General features: G+C 45.7%; 1 protein-coding gene across 1 annotated transcript in view; it reads left to right on the top strand.

Moving 5' to 3' along the window:
* Positions 1–26138, top strand: part of TGFBR2 (transforming growth factor beta receptor 2) — an 88583-nt gene that overhangs the window by 46434 nt on the left and 16011 nt on the right. Inside the window, exons 4-5 of the mRNA XM_052640764.1 lie at positions 17025–17824; positions 19646–19787. Of these exons, the coding sequence (XP_052496724.1) occupies positions 17025–17824; positions 19646–19787 (942 nt within the window). The remainder of the gene's footprint in view (positions 1–17024; positions 17825–19645; positions 19788–26138) is intronic.

The following is a 26138-nucleotide window of genomic DNA, read 5'->3' as shown; positions in this document are numbered from 1 at the left end:
GTACTGTTCTCCACAATGACTGCACCAGTTTACGTTCCCATCAACAGTGTAGGGGGTTCCCTTTCCCTCACGTTCTTGGCAGCACTTGTCATCTCAGTCCTTTTTAGGGTCATAACTTTTTTTATGCTGAAATGAAGCCCATGCAGTTAGCTCGTTCAAACTTTTCATTTTACCCACAAAGAAATGGGTTTTTAGAGAGTGATGTAAATTTCCCAAGATTTCACAGGTGGGTCTCCACCATTTGTCTGTGGGAGAGTTGGATAATTTGGTCTGTTTTTGAGGGAATACCATCAACCTCCCATGTTCGGGGGTGGGAGGGTTGCTTGTTAACAACTATCTCACCCCATGCAAGGCTATGGACATACACCTGGTCACTGAACTATACCCAGACTTCCCATTCAGCCAGTCCGAGGCAGGCAGCTCAACCAGAGGCTCTATTGTTCACGGGCTTGTGAGAGGACTGATCTTCACAAATGATGACTAGTGGGATGCTCATCTTTTGAGATGATTGTGGTCTCCCCAGTGAGATTTTCTGGGTTCAGATCCCAGCTAAGCCATTTATAAGTGGTTTGTCCTTGGATGAAACAGTTTCAGTTTTCCCCTCTGAAAAATGGGGATAGAAAACAGTGCTCACTTTGAATAGGATTTCTGTGAGGATAAATGTGTTTATTCATGTGTGGAACGTAGAATAAGGCCTGGCAGAGAGCAAGTGTGCTATACGTTCTGGCTGTAAAGAGTCACTGTTGTTTCCTTTGATCCATTTGAATCTTGTCTTTCGATTTAGCCAGAGGAGTGAGGCACTTTGTACCAACGCCGTGTTGTGTTCTCCTTCTAGAAAATTCCTTCAGCAGACATGTGTATGGATATTGTCCATCATCAGCAACAGCCCTGGGAATCAGAGGAAATCTGTCAAGAACGCTGTTGAGGAAACTATTCTCTGCATTGTCACCTTGCTGAGAAAGCCGGGAGAAATTTCTCTCAGCTCTCTGCCTTGGAAAGATTATTCCCTTCATGAGGGTATATTTGCGTCTGATCTTTAGGACAGCTTGAAGCACAGAGAGCTTCAGATAGAGCAGGGATTAGCAAACTTTTTGCTAAAGGACCAGTTCCTGATTATTTGGGGCTTCACAGGCCAGAGAGTCTCTGTTGCAGCCACAGGCAGTATGTAAACAAGTTGGACACAGCCGTGTTCCAATAAAACTTTATTTACAAAACACGGCTTCGGGCCAGCCCCTGATGTGGATGTCACGTTTCACTGTATCTCTCTCTGCAGTGCTACCAGAAGAGCTCGAGTCACGCTTCTGGCAAGTATGTTGGTGTGGACTTTGTGTACTGACATCGCCCGCTTGCTGGTTTTCCTGCATCTACTTTCCATTTGTCTTGATTCCAGCTCCCGCTCTTAATTTTTCTTGGCCTTTCCCCTGACTGCATCTATCTCTAGGTTGCATGAGATTTTACATTTTTACAGGATGGAACTGTCAGTAAATACGTCAGTTCTATCTAATTAACTTAGAAACCAGGGCTCTAGAAACCACTCTGACTCAGAGTTCACCCGATGTGGTTAAACAGCGATGCAGCCTCCATGCAGCAATGTGAGTGCCGCTGGCCGCCCGCGAGCTACCTGCAGGCCCCGAGGTACCCCAGAGGCCGAGCGCAAGGGACCGGGGCTCCTGGTAGCCACAGAGTCTCCGTCTCTCCTTTCTCATTGTTGTTGAGTTTCTTTTAAATGAAAACAGACTCCTTGGTTTGCAAGCCTAAAGCTGGCAGGAAGACAGATGACTTTTTTTTTACAGTATCAGACACGCGGTTTCCTGTCTCTGTTTAACTTGCTAGCAGATCATCTCAGCCAGCTGGGTCCCCATGGACCTGTGTGACCTTAATCCTGTCGCTTCGCGCCACCCAGCAGACCCACTCTGCGTGTGGACCACGTGCCTTGCGCGCTCTGTGGACGCGTCTTGGTTTGTGAGGCAGGGAGGGCTGGGACATGCTGCCTCCTTCCTCTCCAGTCTCACTTTGCGTTCCCTCTGCTCCAGCAGGCAGGGGCTGGTTCCGTGGGGAAGAGCTGGGTTTCTGCCGGTAAAGCAGCAGCAGAATGCTGGTGCCGGGCGGCCCTGGGTGTGCTGCTGCCCGTGAGCGCGCCCTCGCCACTCAAAATAGCCGGCTGGCCAGCTGGGCCTTTTTGTTTCAAGGAAAACAAAGCAGATTTACTTTCTGGTCTCAAAGCAAAAGGAAAACAGTAAGTGTGGAAACATGGTGGAGAAAAGTTGTTAGATGAGAAAGACAATTATGGATTAAAGTTCCACGTCTCATTCCTGGGAAAAGAAATCAGTTATTTGAGGTGATGACTCAGTGCTGAAGGAGCCTTGGGTCATGAATGACTTAGAAGCACCCCCCGAATCCCCGAGTACAGCCCATGTCTGGTCAAGGAGATGATAAAGATCGTACATGCCAGAGGGTACGGTGACTCAGTCCAGTGAGGCTTAGCGTGTATTTGAAGTGTCTTCAGGCAAAGCAACTGGCTTCTGTAGGTTTTTTCCCCTTTTCCCTAAGCAGCAAAGTAAACAGAGATGCTTTGAGGCCATGTGTGGTTGCCGGCTGTGAATATTTCTACCCTGGAACCTCATTCTGACGTGAATCACAGCCGAGTGGAATCCATTAAGGACGCAGTCTGTCTCGAGTCCCAGCCCCTGGATGTGAGTGGCCAGTGAGACGCTTGGGCCAGTGGGGCTGGCCTTGTTACAAGTCTCCCCTCTCCCAGCCGCCGCCTCGTGTTCTGTAAACAAGACGCAGATGGGTGACGGTGAAAAGGGGCCAGGAGACTGCTCCTTTCCAAGTACCCCAATGTCCCACCAGTGGAAAAACACTGGAGTTAGCTAGCCACTGGGAAACTGACCCTCATTTCCGCCCATTCTGAACCCCAGAGGCTGTATTTACCTCTAGTTGGACATCTGGCTGACTGGTTTTTCGGAAAACCTTTTCTGATCCTCAAATAACTCTTGCTCGTTGCTAATTATGTAAAATTTCAGTGTTCCCAGCAATAATTATGCCTTACAAAAGCTAATATCAACTTTTAAAGAAACAATACATATTTGCTTCTCTACTTTAAAAAATATATACACACCTCTGTCGCTGGCTCAGTGTCAGGAACAATGGATCCTACACTTGGTGACTGAAATTCTTTTCAAGACTTCTCTTTTTCTGGGGTCGTATCCTAGTCTGCTGTCAGGCTGAGGTCGGTCTTGGCCTTGGCTACACATTGGAAACACCTGAGAAGCTTTAAAAACTGACTCATTAACTGGGTCTTAGCCCTGCAGTTTCGGACTTAATTGGTCTGGGGCCTGGTGTCAGGATTAAAAAAAAAACAAAACCAAAACCAGCTCACCAAGATATTCTAATATGCAGCCAGTGTTGGAAACCACTGAATTCAAGACAGTTTGTTCTGCCAAAGGGATTTATATTTTTCATCCTGTTCCCCATATAACCTGAAAGAGGATGGGAACAATTAGAGTGGCAGCCACCACAGGAAGTGGCCAGACGCAGCCCCTGAGGCTAGAGGAGCAGAACAAGCAGGCCACACACCTGGGTCAGCCCTTCCCTGGGCAATTGCAGGGTGCCTTTATAGAGGCTGTCACGTGCTCGCCACACTCCGCGAGCAAGCGCTCCAGAACGAGGCCAGGGGCCTCCCTGGGTGGGCATCTCAGAACCGGTCAAATGACACATTCCGGGCAGGTTCATCTGCAGCCCTGAGGAGAGATGGCAGGGGTGGGGGCCGAAAACCAGCCAGAGCATGCTTCGGGCGGAGCCAAAGGGAAGGCAGGGGGTGGAGGTGTTTTGGTAATGAGGCAGGCGTTGGTGCTGTGCACAATTGATAAGCTTTTCTAAAGCCTTCTGGCCTTCCTGCTGGAGAAGATAGTGTGGCCACTCCAGCCCAGCCTCTCTACCTTAAGGTCTCTGGAAAACGCAAAGGGCCCTGAGACAGGGTACATGATACGGCCCAGACCGTTCTTTTCCAGCCAAGCAGCAGAATGAGAGAATTGGGGCAGCAGCGGGGAGGGGCGTCTACACCAAGCCCAGGCTGAGTGAGCGCCCGGAGGACTCTCCCCGGACAAGGGGATGAGGAGATCCTGCTCCAGAGAGCGCGGTCAGCCCATGGAGAAAAGACGGTCATGAGACGTGTCCGCGTCGCGGGCAGAGCCTGGCTCCTTATAGGCCCTGTCTCCTGTGGGAGGGACAAGCAGCACAGGGGCAGGAATGCTCCCGGCGGGGACAGGACCCGGGCTCTGCCTGCCTGAAATGGCCACGTGGGAAACTGGGCCAAACACACATATGAGACAAGGCCTGTCCGTTTACTCAGTTGATGGTAAGTAAGCAGCTTATCAGAATGCGGGCTTGGCATCTGCTCAGCGGGTTCAGAGGTGAGTTCAGGTCATTCTGAAAGTGGGGACTTGGTGAAGAGAGTGGAAAGGAGACGAGAGCACACCAGCTAGGAGTCGTCTTCATGCCTTGCTAAGAGTGGTGGGAGTCCTGCGCTACTACATTCCACGTGGGGGAGCTGGGTCTGGTGAAACGTCACAGAGAATCTTGAGGAACAAGAATGATTTCGGAGAACAGATCACTTTATACTCAGAAAAAGGACCCAGTGTATATGGGGTGCCTGCTTCTTGCTGGGTGGGCAAATTTTAGGGTCTGATAAATATGAGCATGATAAATAGGTCTTTTCAAGAGCGACTGAAGAAAATAGAGATGTTGAGCCTGAAAAAGATGATTTAGGGAAATGGGCTAAATGCCCAGCAATAGTTTGAGAACTCCCATCCCATAGCAGAGGGAGGCATTGTGTCATCCTTTGCTTCAAGAGAATAGCAGGAAAGCTGGTAAGTGGGCTTATGGGAAGGCCATACCTGATTATAAAGAATGTGTTCTAGAATAACCCAGTGTTAAGACTTTCTCCTAAGATGTCTGTCGGGGTGTAGAGTATAGGGCAACTTACAGAGGAGTGGAGTCCTGCTGTGATTACCTTTATGGCAGGTTTCCTCTGCACCTCTCAGGAGTGTTCTGAAGAGGTGTCGTCCTGGAGTAGACTGACTGAAAGGCCCTTTTCGGGGGAGAGAGGAAGGGAAGAAGTAAATAATGGAGGCTGGAGTGGGATGTGAGGAGGGAGGCGAAACTTACTTTTGAAATATGTACAGTTAGAAGAAAACAATCACATGGGCTGGAGAGAATTCATCATTTGGGGAAAAAGTATTCTCGAAGTCTGTCTAGTGTCAAACAATGCTGTCCACATGCTAGAAGTTTAATTAGGCCCTGCACGAGCTCCTGGCCTTCTGTTGTTTAATTAAAATGGTTTTTTTTACTATTTGGCTGAATTTGTTTACTTTTTCTTGAGATGATGGATAGGGAATTATCTCTCTCTCTGCACTCCCCCTGCAGTTTTCCTACTAGAACATTCTCATGGGCCATTTTCTCACTGGCTGGCAGAGTATGGTTATCCTAGGGCTTTGCCAACAAGTCCTGTCTGTGGCAGACTCCCAAGGGATGTTTGCTGAAGCAGTGCTTCTCAGACCGGAGTGTGTGAGTGAGTCTCATAGAGGACTCTCTCACACGCAGGGCTGCTGCCGCAGTGTAGCACAGGGTGAGATGCGGCGTTTACCCAAGTCCCCAGCTGGTGCCTGCTGACTGCGCCGGTCTGAGGGCATACCCTGAACAGCAGCGTTCCAGGAGATTCTTTTTGTACCATGCCGTCAGTATTTTTAAAGATGAGAAAGTATACAAAATTTTGGAACTCCCAAGTTAGAAAGTATGTGTATAGAGTGACTCCCGGATCAGGAAGTATGTATGTAGTATGATGGATGAGGATGTAAGGGAGAGACGGGGTGAGAACAGAGGAAAGCTAATAGGACGTGGATGCCGCAGAATAGGGAGGCAGTTGGCTTTGCTGCTTATGAGAGCCTGTATATTTTCTTCTAGGGACCCATGTCCTCTAGGGGCCAGGGCTGCGACTCAGTAACGCTTCCCTTGTTTGTTGACTGAACACACTTGGAACTTAGCCAGTAAATGTTTACGGGATGTTGGTACCTTTCGTTCACTTTCAACATCTTCTTTATTATAACTGGGTCCAACATCACTAGATATGTGGTAAAACTGAGTTTTGCCTCTGGGAAAACAGAATTCAAACCAGACAGCCAAAAAGCACCTGCCTCTCTTCTCTTAGTATAGCCAGACTGACTCCCTCCATAGCCTTCTACTTGCTTTTTTTTAAAAATTGAGGTATAGTTGATTTACAGTGCTGTGGGTGTTGGAGGTGTGCAGCAAAGTGGCTCAGTTATATATACATATATACACACACACATTCTTTTCCATTGTAGATTATTACGAGGTATTGAATATAGTTCCCTGTGCTATATGGGTCCTGAATTGTTTACCTGTTTTATATGTAGTATCAATTGTTTGTACCTACTAATCCTATATTCCTAATTTATCCCCTCTCCCACACTTTCCCCTTTGGTAACTGTAAGTTTATTTTTGAAATCTCGGAGTCTGTTTCTGTTTTGTTAATTCGTTCGTTTGTATCGGTTTTTAGATTCTACCTGAAGTGATACCATATGAAATTCGTCTTTCTCTGACTGACTTCACTTGGTGTGGTCATCTCCAGGTCCACCCATGTTGCTGCGAATGGCATTATTTCATTCTTTCTAATGGCTGAGGACTATTCCATCACACACACACACACACACACACACACACACACACACAGCGTGCCTTCTTTTACTGTTGATGGACACTGTGGTGGCTTCCATGTCTTGGCGATTGTAAATAGTGCTGCAGTGAACACGGAACAACATATTTCTCCAGATACATGCCTAGGAGTGGGATTGCCAGACTGTATGATAGCTTTGTTTTTAAGAAACCTCCATACTGTTCTCCATAGTAGCTGTTACCAATTTACATTCCCACCAACAGTGTAGGACGGTTCCCTTTTCTCCACGTCCTCTCCTGCATTTCTTGTTTGTAGATTTTTTGATAATGGCCATTCTGATCAATGGGAGGTGGTACGTCATTGTAGTTTTGATTCGCTTTTCTTTAATAATTAAAATACTGATCATCTTTTCATGTGCATTTTGGATATACATATGTCTTCTTTGGAGATATGTCTATTTAGCTCTTCTCATTTTTTTTTCAGAATTAAAAAAAAATATTTACTTTTGGCTGTGCTGGGTCTTCTCTAGTTGCGGTGCTTGGGTTTCTCTCGTTGCAGAGACCTGGCTGCAGGTCACATGGGCTTCTAGAGTTGCGGCCCGTTGGCTCCGTAGTTGTGGCTCTGGGGCTCCTGAGCACAGGCTCTGTAGTTGTGGCACACAGGCTTAGTTGTTCCGCGGGCTGTGGGATCCTCCTGTGTCAGGTTGAACCCATATCCCCTGCATCGGCAGATGGATTTTTTACCACTGAGCTACCAGGAACACCCCCACCCGCTGTTTTTTTTTTTTCTTAATATTGAGCTGCACGAGCTCTTTGCATATTTTAGAGATTAATCCCTTGTGGGTCGCTTCATTTGCAGACCTTTTCTCCCGTTCTCTGGGTTATCTTTTGGTTTCTTTTGCTGTGCAAAAGCTTCAGAATCCCAAGTTCTTAAAAACCAACTTCTACCATGCTGCTTCCTCTAAATATACAGAATGATAACTGTCAGGTTTTGTTTTTGTTTTTTTCTTTCCATGCTGCATGGCTTGTGGGATCTTAATTTCTCCACCAGGGATAGAACCCAGACCCTTGCCAGTGAAAGCACAGAGTCCCCATCACTGGACTGCCATTGTAGAATCTACTTTGATTATTCTTAGGGGTTTCTATTGCCTGATAAAATATTGCTAGTTTAAATCTAGAACTTTTTTTTTCTAGACTTCTATTGACAACTTTTTCTTCAAATTGTCAATAAAGGCAACTTGTAAGTGTGTATTAAGAAAATCATGAAATCGAATCTCAGCTCGATGTAGTGTCTGGTTTAGAGGCAAAGAAGTAACATGAAAAGTACAATACCTTTCTTAGACTGTAGACTTGGAAAGCTCAAGAGAAGTTTCCTTCCAAGGGCTGCAAGTTCAGGATTTGAAATTCAGTCACTGTTGGGTAATGTCCTGTACAAAAAGTGACCTTAAACCCCAGGCTGCAAACACAGTAGGGCAGAGATATGATTTGGGGATATACAGGAGACTTGGGATAAAACTTCTCAAGCCATTTTAACAAAATGTACTTTGTGTTGGTCTCTTTGGAAATAATAGGGTTTTTGGACTGAATGAAGAGTGCTTTAAATATTGTGAGCTTGTCTTCCTGATGCCACATCACCCCTTACATATAAATTGTATCATCAGAAAGGCAGTTGCCTGTGAGTGGCTCTGTTCATACAGTAGATGAGCAAGCCCAGTGACATTTGGAGGCTAAACAACACTGATCAGGTGTACAGGACCAGGCAAGATGAGCCTGCCTGGGTAGACCTTCTTACCTGGTATGGCACATTCCACCATTCTGCCTCCCAGTACTGGTTTGTTGGGATGTAAGTCACGTTGAGTAGAAATAGCTCTAGTTGGCCTCAGTGCCTGAGCCGTTTTTCAAAGGAATGCATTTGAAATATCCCCATTAGAATAAGGTTTGCTGAAGATTGTTGGTATGTATTCCTTATGGAGGCCTTTTGCTTTATCATATACTTTCTCTGTATCTACCAAACTGATCATACATTTTTTTTCTCCTTTAAATTATTAGTGTGGTCAGTGATAGGAGTTGTTTTCTTTGCATATTTGTTTTTCATTTAAAATAATACTTCTAGCTTTGGCTGGATTTGGATTGCTAACATTTTTATTATTGGTGCTAGTGGTAAAGAGCATGAATGTCAGTGCAGGAGACAGAAGAGACACGGGTTCGATCCCTGGGTCGGGAAGATGCCCTGGAGGAGGGCATGGCAACCCACTCCAGTTATTCTTGCCTGGAGAATCCCCTGGACGAGGAGCTTGGCAGGCCACAGGGTCGCAAAGAGTCAGACATGACTGAAGCAACTTAGCACTGCACAACACACCGTTTTTATTTAGAATTCGTTTTTCAAATCGTAGTATGTGAGTGAGATTGTTCTGTAATTTTCATATATTCTTTTTGGTTCTGGTCGTCCTGTTTTCAAAGTATGAGACACAGTGCTTTTCCTGTTTACTGCGTCTGGGTGACATTGAAATGACCTATCCTTGAAAGCTTGGTGGCTCTCAACTTCATCTGAGATGGGTGTGTATTAGGGGCTTTGAGGGGAACACTGTTGCTCCCATGTTTTGGGATACTTTCTTCCCCAGTTTCTACTGGGAAAAAAGAAACTTTCAGATAAGCTGAAAGAATGCAACCGTGAGCCCCTGCGTACCTTTTCCCTTTCCATTTGCCACCTTCTCATCCCGTGGGTATTTTCGGGGGTGGGGGTGTATTACAGTCACAGTTCAGTTTCCCCAGAGCAGTGAAGTCACTGCTGGTCCAGTCAAGGACCAGGCATGGCCTTCACTTGTTCTGACTCTTCCATGTGTCTCTGATTTTTTGTGACTTTGACTTTAAACAGGTGGACCACTGATTTCACTGAGGCACATTCTGGATATATCTGATGGTTCCCCACTTGTTTTGACAATGGTCAAACATTTCTATAAGAAGTCCACTGGCATTTTTATTGTAGGAAGTTTAGGGGGTTGACAATTCTGCAAAAAACAAACTCTGACATGTGTATCTAGTCACTGGTACTAAGAAATTTGACAGTGAATCATGGGCTTTAAAAAAGATTCAAAATTACAGTTGTACTCTATAACTACTCAATTTCTTTAATGTTTGTAAGATTATTCAATTTTGGGGGGCTCAGTTTTAGTAAACTACACACATTAATTTTTAGGATGTTGACCAGTATTGTTTAAGTTTTCAAACTTACTGGCAAAAAGTTTTTCCGGTGCCTGAGATTCTGTGTCCCCCAGGCCTCTATCTGCCCTTCACTGCACATCAGTGTCACCGAGGTTCATCTGTGTGTTGGTCACTGCAGCAGAGTCTCTCCAGTGTTCCCGATCCCTCCTGTGTCTTTGTTTTCCATTCCTCTTATTTCAGTGTTTCTCTTTACTCTCTTTCCTTCTCTTTGACTGTATACTCTGGTCCTTTCTCTAAAAGTTCTTTTGAACCCTCTGTTGGCTGAAGATCCTGGGAGCTACCGTCAGCATCCCTCTTGAGGGACACTCCCCCTGCAGCTGGCCACTGCCTGCCACACCAGCCACCACTGTATACACAGGATTCCCGGGCACGTGTCTAGGAAGTGACCTGCCACGCCAGCCTCCGCTGTACACACAGGATCCCCGTGCACGTGTCTAGGAAGTGACCTGCCACGCCAGCCTCCACTGTTCACACAGTATCCCCGTGTGTGTGTCTGGGAAATGAGACCTGATTCAGATCCAGCAGCGTGGCTACAGGACTTCAAAATGATCCACGTGAAACCAGTCAGTGCTTGGCATTTAGTAGGTTCTCAGTAAATGAAAGCTATAGTTGTAACTATCACCATTAACCCAGTGGCTTTAGGCAGGAAATTCTCCCTTCCCCCAGCCCCTCTCTCCTGAGCACAGCTTCCTTGCTTGGCTCTTAGCCAGTTGCATATATATGCTGTTGCTTTAGATGCACATGCTGGCGTGGGGGAGTCTCTGTGGCTGGATGTCACTGCCGGCTTCAAGCAGCTCTGTGGTTGCCTTGCAGCGTTCACCAGTGCACCGAGGTGCACAGAGAGCGAGCATCTGTAGCCCTTTCTGTTGCTTGGGTCACTTCGTGCCTTGGTAATTTTCTGCCCAGACTGCTTCACTGCGTCAGAGGAACTGCAGAGCCAATTCAGCTAGTGAAGTAAGCGCACCTCTCGCACAGTTAGCTCTGTTGATTTGGTTTTTATCAAGATGCATTAAGCAATCCATATAGGCATTTTTACTCTTGACCTTAGTTTAATGTCTTTTTCACTATGTGACTTTTTTGAAGAAAAAATAAATTATAGAGATTCAGTGTTAAGTTCTTTTTGGCAAGCAGCGATGGATTGGGGCCTCACAGAGGACCTGAAAGAGCTTGGGAGTGACCTCTTTTCATTGTGGTGTGTGTGTGTGGAATTAGGCAAGTTGTTTACTTTTAAATTACTCAGGAGGAACCTATACCAAGGACATTCCCCTTGAGGTTTTCTGCCAGTTTGTATGTTTTTATGGCATACTAACATTTATCTTTGACATTTGTCCTTAAAAAATATTTATCAAGATTCTGACATTTGCAAATGGCTCTTTATTTGCAGCTTACTTGGGCTCCTGTACGAGGGACACATTTGGTTGGAAATTTTGGGAATTACCAACCTAGATAGCATATTGAAAAGCAGAGACATTACTTTGCCAACAAAGGTCCGCCTAGTCAAGACTATGGTTTTTCCAGTGGTCATGTATGGATGTGAGAGTTGGACTGTGAAGAAGGCTGAGCGCCGAAGAATTGATGCTTTTGAACTGTGGTGTTGGAGAAGACTGTTGAGAGTCCCTTGGACTGCAAGGAGATCCAACCAGTCCTTTCTAAAGGAGATCAGCCCTGGGTGTTCTTTGGAAGGAATATGCTAAAGCTGAAACTCCAGTACTTTGGCCACCTCATGCGAAGAGTTGACTCATTGGAAAAATTCTGATGCTGGGAGGGATTGGGGGCAGGAGGAAAAGGGGACAACAGAGGATGAGATGGCTGGATGGCATCACTGACTCCATGGACGTGAGTCTGAGTGAACTCCGGGAGTTGGTGATGGACAGGGAGGCCTGGCGTGGTGCAATTCATGGGGTCGCAAAGAGTCCGACATGACTGAGCAACTGAACTGAGCTGAACTGAACTGAAACAGCCTGTTGGGTTCATTGCTGGGGAGACAGCTTGGTGGTGTGGAGAGAACATGGGCTCTGGAGCCATCAGACCTGCAGGAAATGGGGCCCCCTCAGTTTCTCCCCTCCCCACCCCCACGCTCACTCTGCCTTCCCTCCTTTCCACCTTCCCCTCCCTTCCCTCTGGTAGCCTCCTCTGTAAACTAGGCAGTGAACAGAAGGCTGCTGGGGAAGTAAAGTGAGATGCTGCTGATACAGTGAGGGACCCAGGACTCAGCTCAGTAAAACCCATAAGGGGTTGGTTACCTCCACCGTTCTTCACAGAGTTCAGAGGAGGGTTTCCCATCCTTTTCCACTGCAGAGCTGCCCTCACAAGGGCAGAATCTACCCTTATCCTTGTGGTACAACACACCACCCCAGGAGGACCACTCGTTGGCACCATTTCTCCCTTACTCAGTTCCTGCAGAAACAGAGGCATCTGGAAGCTTCTGCTCCAGGAAACCCGGGCAGAGAGACCAGCACTCAGCGCCTTCACCCAGCCAGAGCTCTCTGGTGCTGTACGTGCCATGCATGCTGGGGCGCCTAGGGAAGCCTGTGGATCTCTTCACAGTGATGTCTTTAAAACAGCACACACAGGAATTCAGAGAAAATCCAACGCAGAGTCATACAATTAAACCATACAAATGACTTAAGAAATTTGTGATATAGTAATCTTTGCTTCTATAGTAATGGTTTAAGTAACAAGATCTAGCATCAGATGGAAAAAACTGGAATGGCTAAGTGCTGCATATAGAGGATTTGTTGAGGCCTCTGCAAGAAATGTTAACACGGCATAAAAATATCTGTGGTTTCTCTTGGTGACAAAGTCATGGCATGGCTCATGCTGGGAGATGTGAAATTTTAGTTAAAGATTAGAGAAAATAAAAGGTGTCACTTTGCCCACGTAAGTTTACAGGCCCACTGAATTCTGTCTCTGGAGCCGAGGCTGAGAGCCACCTTTGTGTGCGCCTGGGAGGCGTCCCCCACTTTGTAGGAACCCCAGAACTCAGTGTGGCCACTGTTGTCCCCTGTTGCAACAAGGGAGTGTAACGTGAACCTCGGGTTCTGAGCACTGGTTACTTGTGTGTCCAAGAAATAGCTGATGGAGAGTACTGATCTTTGATCTTGGGTGTCCTCAGCCTGCAGCGCCTTGGAGCGGGGCTTGGGTTCCCATCCGGAGATCAGGGCTGGGTTGCCACAGTGAAAGCACTGGATCGTAGCCACTAGGCCAGTGGTCACTGACAAGGGCCCTGGCCCTTCGGCTCTGCAGAAAAGAACTTCCACAAAGGTGGAGTGCAGTGAAGCAAGTCCAGTGTTTTATTAGCAGGAAAGAGTACAGTATGTATGGATCGACACACAGGCAGACTCAGAGGGAGAGTCCCCGAGTCGCATCCTTGTGGCAGTTTAAATCACGTATATGGGGCATTTTTTTTCTGGTTTTCCTTTGGCCAGTCATTTTGATTTGCCTGGTTCACAGTCCGTATTTGGTATATCTCAGGATCCTCCCAAGTGTGCACACACATCTCTTAGCCAAGATGGATCCTCTGGGTAGAGCATCCCATGACATAGCTCCCTTTCCGGCCTGCAGGGAGCTTTTCTGTGCTTGTGTGGTCGGGAAGGTTTCCTGACTTCCGGAATGAGAAGTATGTGGTTTGAGCAGGCCAGCCTTCTCCCTTAATTGTCCTGCTATTCTTGTCTTGGAATTTTAGTCAATAGAGAATGAATTTTCAGTTGCTTTATCCTGCAGGGGGGCCCATCTGCCTCCTCCCTCAGTAACAGTAGTTCAGCAATTATATCTTAGTTCCCTACATGCTGTGTCCTGTGATGTTGGGTTCTGAGAGAAGAAAGCAAAAAGGTTTAAGGTTGTTCCTTGTGTAAGACTTTTGATTCCCAGACAGGAGAGACTTGCACAGTGGCAGGAACACTGCTCAACTCTGGTTCTTCGTTAAGAACCGAGGGGAGCAGTCTGCACACCCAAATGTGCCCCTTTGGATGCCCCGGGATCACTTAGTGGACGGCCTGAAGTCACTTAGGCCAGCCCCAAGTGAAGACAACCACTTCATCAAATTGAGCGCTTGTATAAAGGCATTCTTAATTGGCTCCCGGTGATGTGAAGTTTAGAAACAGTATGGCATGGGGTTAAGAGCAGGCGTCTCTAATCAGAGTCTGAGAATCTGCAGAATGGGGTTTATAATAATAGCAGTATCCATCTCATAGGGTTTTCTTTCAATTAAAGATAAATATTATATAAAACTCTTGGCACACAGAGGAGTATATAATTTGTATTCGGTTTATTCTTCTATGTGTAATTGGGGGTTGGCAGGAAGAAATACTTCCTGCTGGTCCCTGAGTAAAGGTGAAGCTGACTTGTACCTGCTATACCCACAGCTGCTGGTTTTTCTAGGAGCAACTCAGGGGTTAACTCTGAGAGGGTGTGGGTGGCTTCTGTTTAGATAAAGCCACATCCCAGAGCTTCCTTTCAGCCTGATTTGCTATTGTTAGGGTTTTTCACCACCTCTTTGAAGTTTCAAGACTGACAGATGTTAATAGATAATTCCCTCCCCACCAAATTTTTATGTGTAGGTTTTCAAAAAGAAATCACAGGAAATTTGAGGGGAAGGTAACATTTGGTTTCTGATATTGAAAGGGGGATTTCTAGAGTCTTCTTTAAGCAGTAAATTTCAGATTTCTGTTTCTGTTTCCTTTAACCCGAAAAAGACTAGAAATCAGCAAGGAATGTTCTTTTTCATAAATGGACAGGAATTGGAAAATAATCAGTGATACATGAGCAGTTCATTTGGATGTTTTACCCCCTTTAATGAATTGGACACACAGCTAAATAATTATGCAATTAATATTTAGAAATTTTTCACTGAGTTGTTTTCTCATACATAAAAGAATATTCACGTTGGAGGAACAAGACAGCTCTTCAGATTTCCCCGGTGCGCTGCAGGTTGTTAAAATAGCACCAGTAGAAGGGGGGCGAGCAGACTTTTTCTGTAAAGGGCCAGGTAGTAGATGTTTTAGGGCCAGACGTGATCTCTGTTGTATGAGCTACTTAGTGTCTTTTTTTTTTTTAATTTAAACAGCCCTTTAAAAATGGAAAATCCATCCCTCTTGAGGCTGAACAAGAGCAGCCCCTGTGCCCTGGGGCCATAGTTTGCCGACCCCTGCTGAACAGCGTGGAGAATGGGAGGGAGTTTTTAAAACTGAAGTCTAGTTGATTTACAGTGTTGTGTTAATTTCTGCTGTACAGCAAATTAACTCAGTTATACATAGATATATGTACATTCCAATATGTATATATAAAGGAATATATATATACATGTATACATTCCCTTTTTCATATTCTTTTCCATTATGGTTTATCATAGGATACTGAATATAGTTTCCTGTGCTAAACAGTAGGACTTCGTTATTTATCCATCATATACATACTAGTTTGCATCTGCTAACCTGAAACTCCCAATCCATCCCTTCCCCAGCCCTCTCCCTCGGGCAAGCACAGGTCTGTTTGTTATGTCTGTGATTCTGTTTGTTTCAGAGATAAGTTCATTTGTGTACTATTTTAGATTCCATATGTAAGTGATAACATACTGTATTTGTCTTTCTGTCGGACTTTACTAAGTGTGATAACCTCTAGCTCCATCCATGTTGCTGCAAAAATGGCATTTTGTTCTTTTTTATGGTTGAGTCGTATTCTGTTGTCTGTATGTACCACGTCCTCTTTATCCAAGAAGGGAGGGATGTTGTCCCATTAATCACTCAGCCAGCTCCTACAGGAAACGTCTGCTCAGCATCTAAGGGCCCTGCGCCAGCTGCTTAGTAGAGGGTGGTGATCAGTACCTCTAGATTTCCCCCTGTAGAGCTTACTTTCTCATGGGAGGAACAAGCAGAGAATCAGACACATGTACTTATAAGACATCCTATGTTGTTACAGGCAGGTGTCCACTTGAAGAACACATTCCCATTGGAGAGTCCAGATAGGAGAGGTGGAGTTACAGGAGAGGAATGTTATTTTCTGCAGCGTCTGCTGCGGTATCTGGTGCTGATACTGCATCAGCATCATTTTATCTGTGCCCTCAGTCTTGATCTGGAGGCTCATTCTGTGCTGGGTAACAGGGACCATCCGTATCTCCACAAGAGTTTCTGTTTCTCCTGTAGTTCAATCTTTTCCTGCAACCATTTTCTCCCATCACACTTCAGCCTCTAGTCCCACCTACCCTGGGTCCCATGCAGCCTCCCAGTGCGAGTTAAGAACTTAGGTTTTCAAGATTCAATCACCAAATTTTTCCTTCTACCTGTTTTTTAAAATTTTACTGAAGTATAGTGGATTTACAATGTTAATTCCATATAGCAAAGTGACTCTGTTACATATACATATATATGTGTGTGTGCTCTTTTTCCTCCTGGTTCCATTATGGTTTGACACAGGATGTTGAACATAGTTCCCTGTGCTATAGTAGGAGTTTGTTTATCCATCCTGTGTATAACAGTTTGCATCTGCTTAACCCAGACTCGCATCCATCCCTCTCCCATCCCTTCTTGGTAACCATAAATCTGTTTCTGTGTCTGTGAGTCTGTTTCTGTTTTGTAGATCGGTTAATTTGTGCCATATGGTAGATTCCGCATATAAGTGATATTATACGATATTTGTCGTCGCTTAGCATGGTAACCTCTAGGTCCATCCATGTATCCTGCAGTGGCATTATTTCATTCTTTCTTATGGCTGAGTAATACTCCATGGTATATATGTACACCTTTATCCATTCATCTGTTGATGGACATTTAGTTTATTTGTACGTCCTGGCTATTGTGAATAATGCCAGCAAAGCATTTGTAAAGGCCAGTGAGGAAGGCTTTGTTCTCAGCTTGTAATCAGCTTGTTCTCAGTTCTGATTGGTTGATGGTGAATTTTGACTTCCAAGCTAAGTTTTGAGGGAAGAGTAAAAAACATTGACTAGATGGCCAGATGGACAAGCACACCGAAGCATCCATGCCTGGAATAAAAACTAACCATAATGTGTCCATAAAAACTGTGCTGATGGGGAAAACCCACAGTGCCTGGGGTGTGGACCACTTCTTCCCAGGGCACACCTGCTGACCCGCTGCTTCTCTTTGTTTCCACTTCAGAGTACACCAGCAGCAACCCTGACTTGCTGCTGGTCATCTTCCAAGTGACAGGCGTCAGCCTCCTGCCACCGCTGGGCATCGCCATCGCAGTCATCGTCATTTTCTACTGCTACCGCATCCACCGGCAGCAGAAGCTGAGCCCAGCCTGGGACTCGGGCAAGCCGCGCAAGCTGATGGAGTTCAGCGAGCACCTGGCCATCATCCTGGAGGACGACCGCTCTGACATCAGCTCCACCTGCGCCAACAATATCAACCACAACACGGAGCTGCTGCCCATCGAGCTGGACACCCTGGTGGGCAAGGGGCGCTTCGCCGAGGTCTACAAGGCCAAGCTGAGGCAGAACACGTCTGAGCAGTTTGAGACCGTGGCCGTCAAGATCTTCCCCTACGAGGAGTATGCCTCCTGGAAGACGGAGAAGGACATCTTCTCGGACATCAACCTCAAGCACGAGAACATCCTGCAGTTCCTAACGGCCGAGGAGCGCAAGACGGAGCTGGGCAAGCAGTACTGGCTCATCACTGCCTTCCACGCCAAGGGCAACCTGCAGGAGTACCTGACGCGCCACGTCATCAGCTGGGAGGACCTGCGCCGGCTGGGCGGCTCACTGGCCCGCGGCATCGCGCACCTGCACAGCGACCACACCCTGTGCGGCCGGCCCAAGATGCCCATCGTGCACAGGGACCTCAAGAGCTCCAACATCCTGGTCAAGGGCGACCTCACCTGCTGCCTCTGCGACTTCGGGCTCTCACTGCGGCTGGACCCCACCCTGTCGGTAGATGACCTGGCCAACAGTGGGCAGGTAGGGTGGCCCTGCCCCTTGCTGCTGGCCCCTCCCACTCATGCTCCATCCGCCCTGCACTCTGACCTCATCTAAGGGATCCACTCAGCCCAGGAAGTGCCCTGCTCTCCTGCCAGGTTGCCTCCAACAGCCAGCAGCACTTCTCTCCCTGGCTCTCGGACCCTTCCCAATCCAGGACAGCCATTTTCTCCTTGAGTCAATCCTCATTTCTTGTCCATTTAGACTTTTTTTTCTTTGCTTCAAGCACTGCTAGTATCTCTTTTTCCTTAGGGCAGTACTCAGCCTCTTTCTGCTCTGTACTTCTGGTCCTTATATTACTCTTTTTTTTAAACCATTTTAGAAGGCAGTCTCCTTGAAGTTCAAATCCACATACTTTTGGTCACATCCAACACAAGGCCTTGAACAGGCAAAGAGACCAATAAGTATCTATAGAGTGAGTGAGTGACTGGGTGAGCGGAGAGTTCTTTTGAGACATCTCACAGATGAAAATGGAAACCTTTGTTGGCTAACGAGCTCTTAGAAACTGACTAACGTTACCACTGGGCGTCCCAGGTGGCAGCAGTGGTAAAGGACCCCCCTGTCAATGCAGGAGACTTGAGAGACTCGGGTTCAGTCCCTGGGTCGGGAAGATCCCCTGGAGGAGGAGGTGGCCACCCACTCCAGGATTCTTGCCTAGAGAATCCCATGGACAGAGGAGCCTGGCAGGCTACAGGCCATGGGGTTGCGAGAGTCAGACACGACTGAAGCGACTTAGCAGGCACACACACAGCATTGCTGTCATCCTTTATAAAAGATGGGCCCTGTGTTTCACACCCCCGAAGCTTGGCTGTGACTGAGAGTGACGTCTTGGGAGCACCGTCACCTCCTCTGACCAGGCTGAGGGTTGTGCTTTTGGAGCACCTTGTCACTGCTCAGGCAGCCCTCCAGGGGTGCACATCCAGTGAGGAGATAAGCACGTTGAAATTCGGACGAATCAATGTGCCAGGGTGACCAGTCGTGAAATGACTTATTAAAGAGAAAATTTTCTTCTCATGCATGACAATAAAAAGCACTATTTTGGAGTGATATTATCAACTCTCTTGACAGTCCCCTGGATCCTTGGGAAGGACTTCACTGTTATTTAGTCAGTCAACACAAGCTGCATTATCACTCACTCAAATGACTTTTTCCTTAGAAATATTTTTTTCTTTTTTCCTACGTATCACAGTGTTTTCATACTGTCAGACAAAATCACACAGCATGCCTATCAAAATTACAAAATGACCAGATTTGAGCTTGTAATGGAAATACTTTCATACAGTTCCACTTAGCAGAGCTTTTATGTAATTATCTGACATCTTCGGCACACTAGAACCTGCCGTGGGGTGAACAAAGATTAATGCAACCCTCAGGGGACAAAAAGAATCCTGGCAATTATTATTTTCACCTCGTATCTTGGAGTTTGAATGAAAAGATATTTAATTTGGAAAAACACTGAAAGTAGTCACCAGTGTGGTCTCAGGTTCTCTGCAAGGACGTTACGGCACACGTGGTATAATGATCTTGTGTCCTGAGCCTAGACACAGCAGCTCTGGGCTTTGCCATTTCCTTATTTTGGCATTTGTTCTTTATATTCTTTCAAGGTTTTTCAGGGAGAGACAACCTATTTTTTTAAAAATTACATAAGCTCTGCCCTTCTATGCAGGTCTCATTATCTTAAAAATCATCATGCTTTTTAAAGATCAACTAACTGCTCCTGTAGGGGCCAAGCATCAGCCGTATTTTGAAAGCAGGTCTGCAGCTGGAGTTGGATGACGGGCCTCCGTGTGTGTTCTTCTTTAGGTGGGAACGGCGAGATACATGGCTCCAGAGGTCCTCGAGTCCAGGATGAATCTGGAGAATGTCGAGTCCTTCAAGCAGACGGATGTCTACTCCATGGCCCTGGTGCTCTGGGAGATGACGTCTCGCTGCAACGCCGTGGGAGGTAGGCGTGGACCACCATCCTGGTGCACCTTCAAATGATGTTGTGCTCATTGCTTCAGCACGAGTTCAGGGATACAGAAGAGCTGTTTGAGATCTGGTAGGACACAGATACTCCAGCATGATGTGGAATCACTTAATTGTGCTAAAAAGCCTTGGTTCTGTAGCTGAAAGCTAGGTTCGGAGCATAAAGCATTTTGTCTCCTTTCCTGAAATATATAATTACTTTTCCCTGGACCTATATCTCCACTGGTATCTACAGATCTAGCAAGAGAGGAACACTAATAATATTTATAAGAATTCATTTCTGCTTATCAAATGAGAACCATGATTCAGAAAATTACCTGATTTTTTTCTTGTATTTTAAGGTTTTTCAGAATTAAAAGGTCCAGAAAATAGATTTTACTTAAAATTTACTTTTATGGACTTAACTTTCCTTTGCTGGAGAAAACAAGCAGAATGGCTTGATGGATTTGTTTAGGTTTTGAAAAATCTAGAGAAGAGAGGTTATTGAGGAATGCAGCATTCTTCAGGGGTACTGGGGAGGTCATGTTTTCGAGGGCATTGTCCCCTTATCTTCTTGGAGATGGGCATGGCTGATGTCCACATCACTTCATCCTTTTCTGAGCCTCCTCTCAGTGGTTACTGTCAGGATCTGAGGTCTCACCTTAGAAGTTTACATATCCTAACTTGCTCCTGGTTGGATGCTAAGTCAAGTCAAGCTAACTCCAATTTTATGTTTAACCCTTTGTTTCATAATAATTTTAGACTCACGGAATCATTGCGTGAGGAGTACAGGGAGTTCCCACATGCTCTTCACCCAGCTTCCCTTCCTGTTAACATCTTACCTAAGCCAAGTACAGCTGTGAAAGATGGGAGGTTGACACTGGTGCCATATCCTTAATTAATCTCTAGGACTCGCTTGTATTTCCAAGTCCCCAGAATTGGGGAACAGGGTCCGCTGCAGGATTCCACATCGCCTTGGTGTCCAGGCCACCTCCATCTCCTTCAGCACGTGATGGTCACTCAGCCTGTTTCTTTCATGACCTTGGCAAGAGTTCAGACCAGCTTTTTCACAGCCAGCCGCTCACTGCGGGTCGCTCTGTGCCTTCCCATGGTTAGACTGGGACTGTGCTTTTCCAGGCAGGAGTGCCGCAGGAATGGTGCCGCGCCCTCAGTGCCGCAAGCGGCAGGTGCGCCAGCGTGCGTGCTGCCCCGTCTCCTCACACGCCGAAGGCGGCACCAGCTCTCTCCATGCGGAGACTCCACCCTTTCCACTTGTAATTCATACATATCTTGTGGAAAGGCACTTTGACCTGTTTCTGCTAAACACCTGTTTAATAAGGAGACTAGGCCTGTTTTTTAATAATAATTTTGCCTGCTGATTTTTAGGGTCAATTACTAGTTCACAGACAACAATTATTACTGCAATGTTTGCTTAATGGTGGTTTTCTATTTTTCTTATCCCTTCTACATATTTTTTCATAGATACTTGGGAAATATCTGTCCTTTCTCTCACCAGCCCCTGTTATTTATTCATTTTACTCTGTGTTTACATGAATATGGGATTGTGGGTATTTTATTCCATGGACATTTAATATCATCAGTATTTGTCACTTGGGTCAGTTTTGGTCACTGGGCCAGACTCGCCAGCATTTTGCTCCAGGTGGGTTAGGCTGTCACCATTGCTGGCTTTGATCTTTCCTCCTGCTGAGAACTTCCTTAGCTGACTCTCCAGGATGGGCTAGGCTGGGAGCCTTGCTGTCCTATCACCCATATCCCTGAGTCTCTGCACAGGACATAGCACTTTCTGTCTGGCTAACCCAGTTATTTTCTGGTTTTCTGCATGATATGTCTTCCCCCACAGTATTTCCAAAAGTAACTGAATTTTTCCTTGCACAGTGAAATTTGTTTAACCAAGTTTCAGTCACTGAGAATCATTTTCTGCTTGAAGCTTTGAAAGTTCCAGAATGAATCCTTAGACCAGACCAGTGTGAATTGTGAAGGAGGAGACAATGCCGCTGTCACTGTCAGAATAAATTCACCTAGATTTTGGTATCTCTCTCATCCTTTCAAAACGGCTCGTCGTCCTATGAACATATGCTGGAGACTGTCTCTGCCGTCCCCTCTTCTTAAGGCCTGATCTGAGCTCCCTGCTTCCATAGTTATCAATGACTGAAGCCCTTTCCTGTTGATATTTGCTGACTGTGGAAGAATTCTGGCTAGTGGGGAAGAACCGAGTTCACCAGCTTTTACAAGATCTAAAAACGGATACAGTATAAACAAATTTTCCCAAGGAAGCAACAGGGTCCTGTTTGTTCAGTAAGCCTCATAACCTTTAGGATAAGAACAGACGGCTTTGGGGAACCGGAAAAGAGGCCATCCCAGTTCTCATTTTGTTTGATCTTAAGCCCACAGTACGGTTTCTCCCATCAGGCTGCAAAAATCAAAGTAATTTGTCTATCCTCACTTTGGTCCAGCATACAGCCCTTCTCTTGACTAAGTGTGTGAACTCACATGTTAATAACCCCTTTCTTTTGCCTGCTTTAAAAAGTGTTATTATTATTATTGCATGTATGTGTGCCTCAAAAACTGTAAAGGCAGATTTTCAGCCTAATCTTAATTTCAGAGACTTTTATACTTAAAGAGCTTCTTAGAAGGTACATTAAAGTTAGGACCTTCTAAGGGGAGTTAGGATGTGTTGCGTCTTCCCTGTTGTACAAGCACAGATTTCTGTAAAGAAGCTTGCTGTCCACTGATGAAACAGGCTTTTCCCCCCCTTTCCTTTTTAAATATTTGCACTTTCAGACACATTTCTTTCTTTACACATAAAATAAGTAATACCACTCTAGTGGATATTAGGCTTTAATTTATACAGAGGGCAGGATATAAAAGGCCTTCCTGAAGCTTAAACTTCTTTGTATAACTGGAAACACAACATAAGAAATTACTGTATTTTTCATGGACAGCCTCATTTCAGAAAAGGAAATCTGAAAAATGCTTACCTCAGTGTGGTGAGTTATAGATTGATATTTTATTTCACAAAAAAGAGCCACTGATGTTCCGTCCCAGTTATTCTGAGGAGCTGGACATCTGACTGAATGAAGCAGGAGTCTAGGCATCAGGGAACTCTCTTGAAGGGGGAGAATGTGGAATCCCAGCTTTCCTCCCTGGAGAGCAGGACCACGTTCTGCTCTCAGGGCTGAGAGTAACCTTTTGGCCCGGATGCCCAGGCGCTGCCTGCTTTTTCTGCATTTATCACAGGGCTCAGTACTAGACTTTGTCTTGTGCTGCTTACCAACCCTGGAACACGGAAGGAGACTTTTTTGCAGGCGAGCCAGGGCACACCAGACTGAGTGCACAGGTTGGCCAAAGATAGTGTGACAGCAGGGTCAGGCAAAGAGGGTTAAATCAGCTCTTGAAGGAACAGTGAGCCTCAGAAATGTCTTCTCTGTGCAAGCAGCACAGAGGGAACATGAGCAAGAGAAAGCATGACACTGGAGAAGCCATATTCTTCTTAGGTGAGAACGTGCAGACATAGTAAGAGCACCTTTTGGAAGCAAGCTGGTCCAGCTCCCTTACCACAAAATTCCACCTAGGAGCTCAAGACATGGTTTGTCATAAGTGAAGAAGGTGGTCAAAAGTGAAAGGCTTTCTGGTGGAAGTAGGTTTGGTCCAGATGAAGAAGGCCACCAAGAAATGATAGCTATCATTAGATAAGCAATACCATTATGGAACCATTCATCCCACTTACCAAGGGTTCTTTGAAGGGTGTGCTGTTACTATCCCCATTTTACAGGTGGGTAAACTGAGGCTTCAAGAAGTACAATAGTGGAGACAGAAATCAAAGCCCTGTTGTCTGACTCTGGCCCACAGACCCTAAGTGTCCTACTACAGAATTGATAGCTTATTTAGTCTGAGGCAGCTAGGATTACCATTATTATTGTGGAAGGGGCAGTCAGTCCTACTCTGCATAATGGCCTTTGACTTGAAGCCTTTCTGAAAGCACCTGGCGGGAACATTCAGCGGTGGCCTCACTGCAGCAGGTTCCCAGTGGTGGACTTTGTGAGTCTGTTAATGGGATCCCAAAGCTGCTAGAGGCTGTAGCATGTGTACCTCACATGCCTCGGTGCCTTAAAGTCTGATAACTTCATTACCCTTTTTCTCTGAGGATGTATCAATTCATTATTTCTTTCACCCAACCTGTATTTTTTGTGTGCCTTCTGTGTGGCAGGCATTATTCAAAATGGTAAGGGTGCAGAGATTCTCAGGAGATGGCAAAGTAGAAGGTAGTGAGCTTCCCACCTTCTCACAAAAACACCAAAATCACAACTAACTGCTGAGAGCCATCAACAAAAAAGAAATGGTGGAACCTACCAAAAAAGATACCGTAGGTCCAAAGACAAAGAAGAACCCATAACGAGACAGTAAGAGGGGTGCGGTTGCGATAAAATCAAATCCAATACCTGCTGGGTGGGAAACCCACATATTAGAAAGCAATTATATTGTGGAGGTTCTGCCACAGGGATGAAAGCTCTGAGCCTTACATCAGGCTCCCCAGCCTGGAGGTCTGTCAATGGGAGAAGGAGCCCCCAGAACATCTGACTTTGAAGGTCAGCAAGGTTTGGTTGCAGACCTGGGGAAAACAGAAGCTCCACTCTTAGAGGGCACACAGTCTTGTGCACAGCAAGACCCAGGGGGAAAAGCAGTGACCTCATAAGAGCCTGCAGGTATTAGAGGGTCTCTTGCAAGGCTGGGGTACAGCTGTGACTTACTGTGGGGACAGAGACACTGGTGGCAATAGTTCTGGGGAGTTCTCATTGCTGTGAGCCCTCCTAAAGGCCATCATTTTTTCACCATGACCTGGCCCCACACAGCAGCCTATAGGCTCCAATTCTGGGATGCCACAGGCTAACCAACCAGAATGGTGGGAACACAGCCTCACCCATTAACAGACAAGCTGCTTAAAAACTTCCTGAGCATGTGACTGCCCAATACACACACCCGTTGACACAGCTCTGCCCACCTGAGGGACAAGAACCAGTTTCATGCAATGGTGGGAAGAAACCAATCCCGCCCACCAGGATGCCAGCACAAGCATCTTATACCAGCCTTATCCACCAGGGGGCAGACAACAGAAGCAAGAAGACCTACAACCCTGCAGCTGGTGGAACAGAAACTGCGATCATAGAAAATGAAATGGCAGAATATGTCTGAGATGAGGAAACAAGATAAACTCCAGATGACCAGCTAAATGAAGTGGAGATAGGCAGTCTACCCAAAAAAGAATTCAGAGTGATAACAGTAAAGATTATCCAAGATCTCAATAAAAACAATGCAGGCACAGATAGAAAAGATGCAAGAAATGCTTAAAAAAGGGCTAGAAGATCTAAGGAACGAACAAGCATAGATGAACAATGAAATACTGAAATGAAAAATACACTCAAATGAGTAGAATAAATGAAGCAGAAGAATGGATAAGTGAGTTGGAATACAGAATTGTGGAAATCGCTACTATAGAACAGAATATAAAGAAAAGAGAATGAAAAGAAATGAAGAGTCTGAGAGACCTCAGGAGCAACATTGAACGCACCAATGTTTTCATCATAGGCTCCCACAAGAAGAGAGAAAAAGGACCTGAGAAAATATTTGAAGAGATATCAGCTGAAAAGTTCCCTGACATGGGAAAGTAAACAGTCAACCATGTCCAGAAAGCTCAGAGAGTCCCAGGCAGGATAAACACAAGGAGGAACACTCAAGACTCACACTAATCCAGTTGACAAAAATTAAAGACAAAGAAAATTTTACAGCAACAAGGAAAAATCAACAAAGGATACAAAAGAACTCCCATAAGGTTATAAAGCTGATTTTTCAGCCGAAACTCTTAGGAAGTGGCATAATATATTTAAAGTTATGAAAGGGAAGAGTGTACAAGTAGGAGTCTATAAGCAACGTTCTCTTTCAGATGCAATTAAGAAATCAAGTTTTACAGACAAAAGCTGGAGAATTCTGCACCACGAAACCAGCTTTGCAACAAATGCTAAAGGAACTTCTCTAGGCAAAAAAGAAAGGGCCACAACTAGAAATAAGCAAATTACAAATGGCAAAGCTCACCATTAAAGGTAGACACGTAATGGCAGGAAATCATTCATATTCAAATATGATGACAAAACCACTGATTGTGAGACTAGGAGAGCACAGATACAGGATATTGGAAATGTGTTTGACGTGAAAAGGCAAGCAACTTAAAACAGTCTTGTTTATATATAGACTGCTGTATCCAAACCTCATGGTAATCACAAAAGGAAAACCTACAGTAGATACACACAGATAAAGCAGCCGAAACACAACACTA

Source organism: Budorcas taxicolor, chromosome 1, assembly GCF_023091745.1.
Source record: "Budorcas taxicolor isolate Tak-1 chromosome 1, Takin1.1, whole genome shotgun sequence".
NCBI classification, from domain to species: Eukaryota; Metazoa; Chordata; class Mammalia; order Artiodactyla; family Bovidae; genus Budorcas; species Budorcas taxicolor.
Note: the sequence above shows the minus strand (reverse complement) of the source record. Positions and strands in the feature narration are given on the sequence as shown.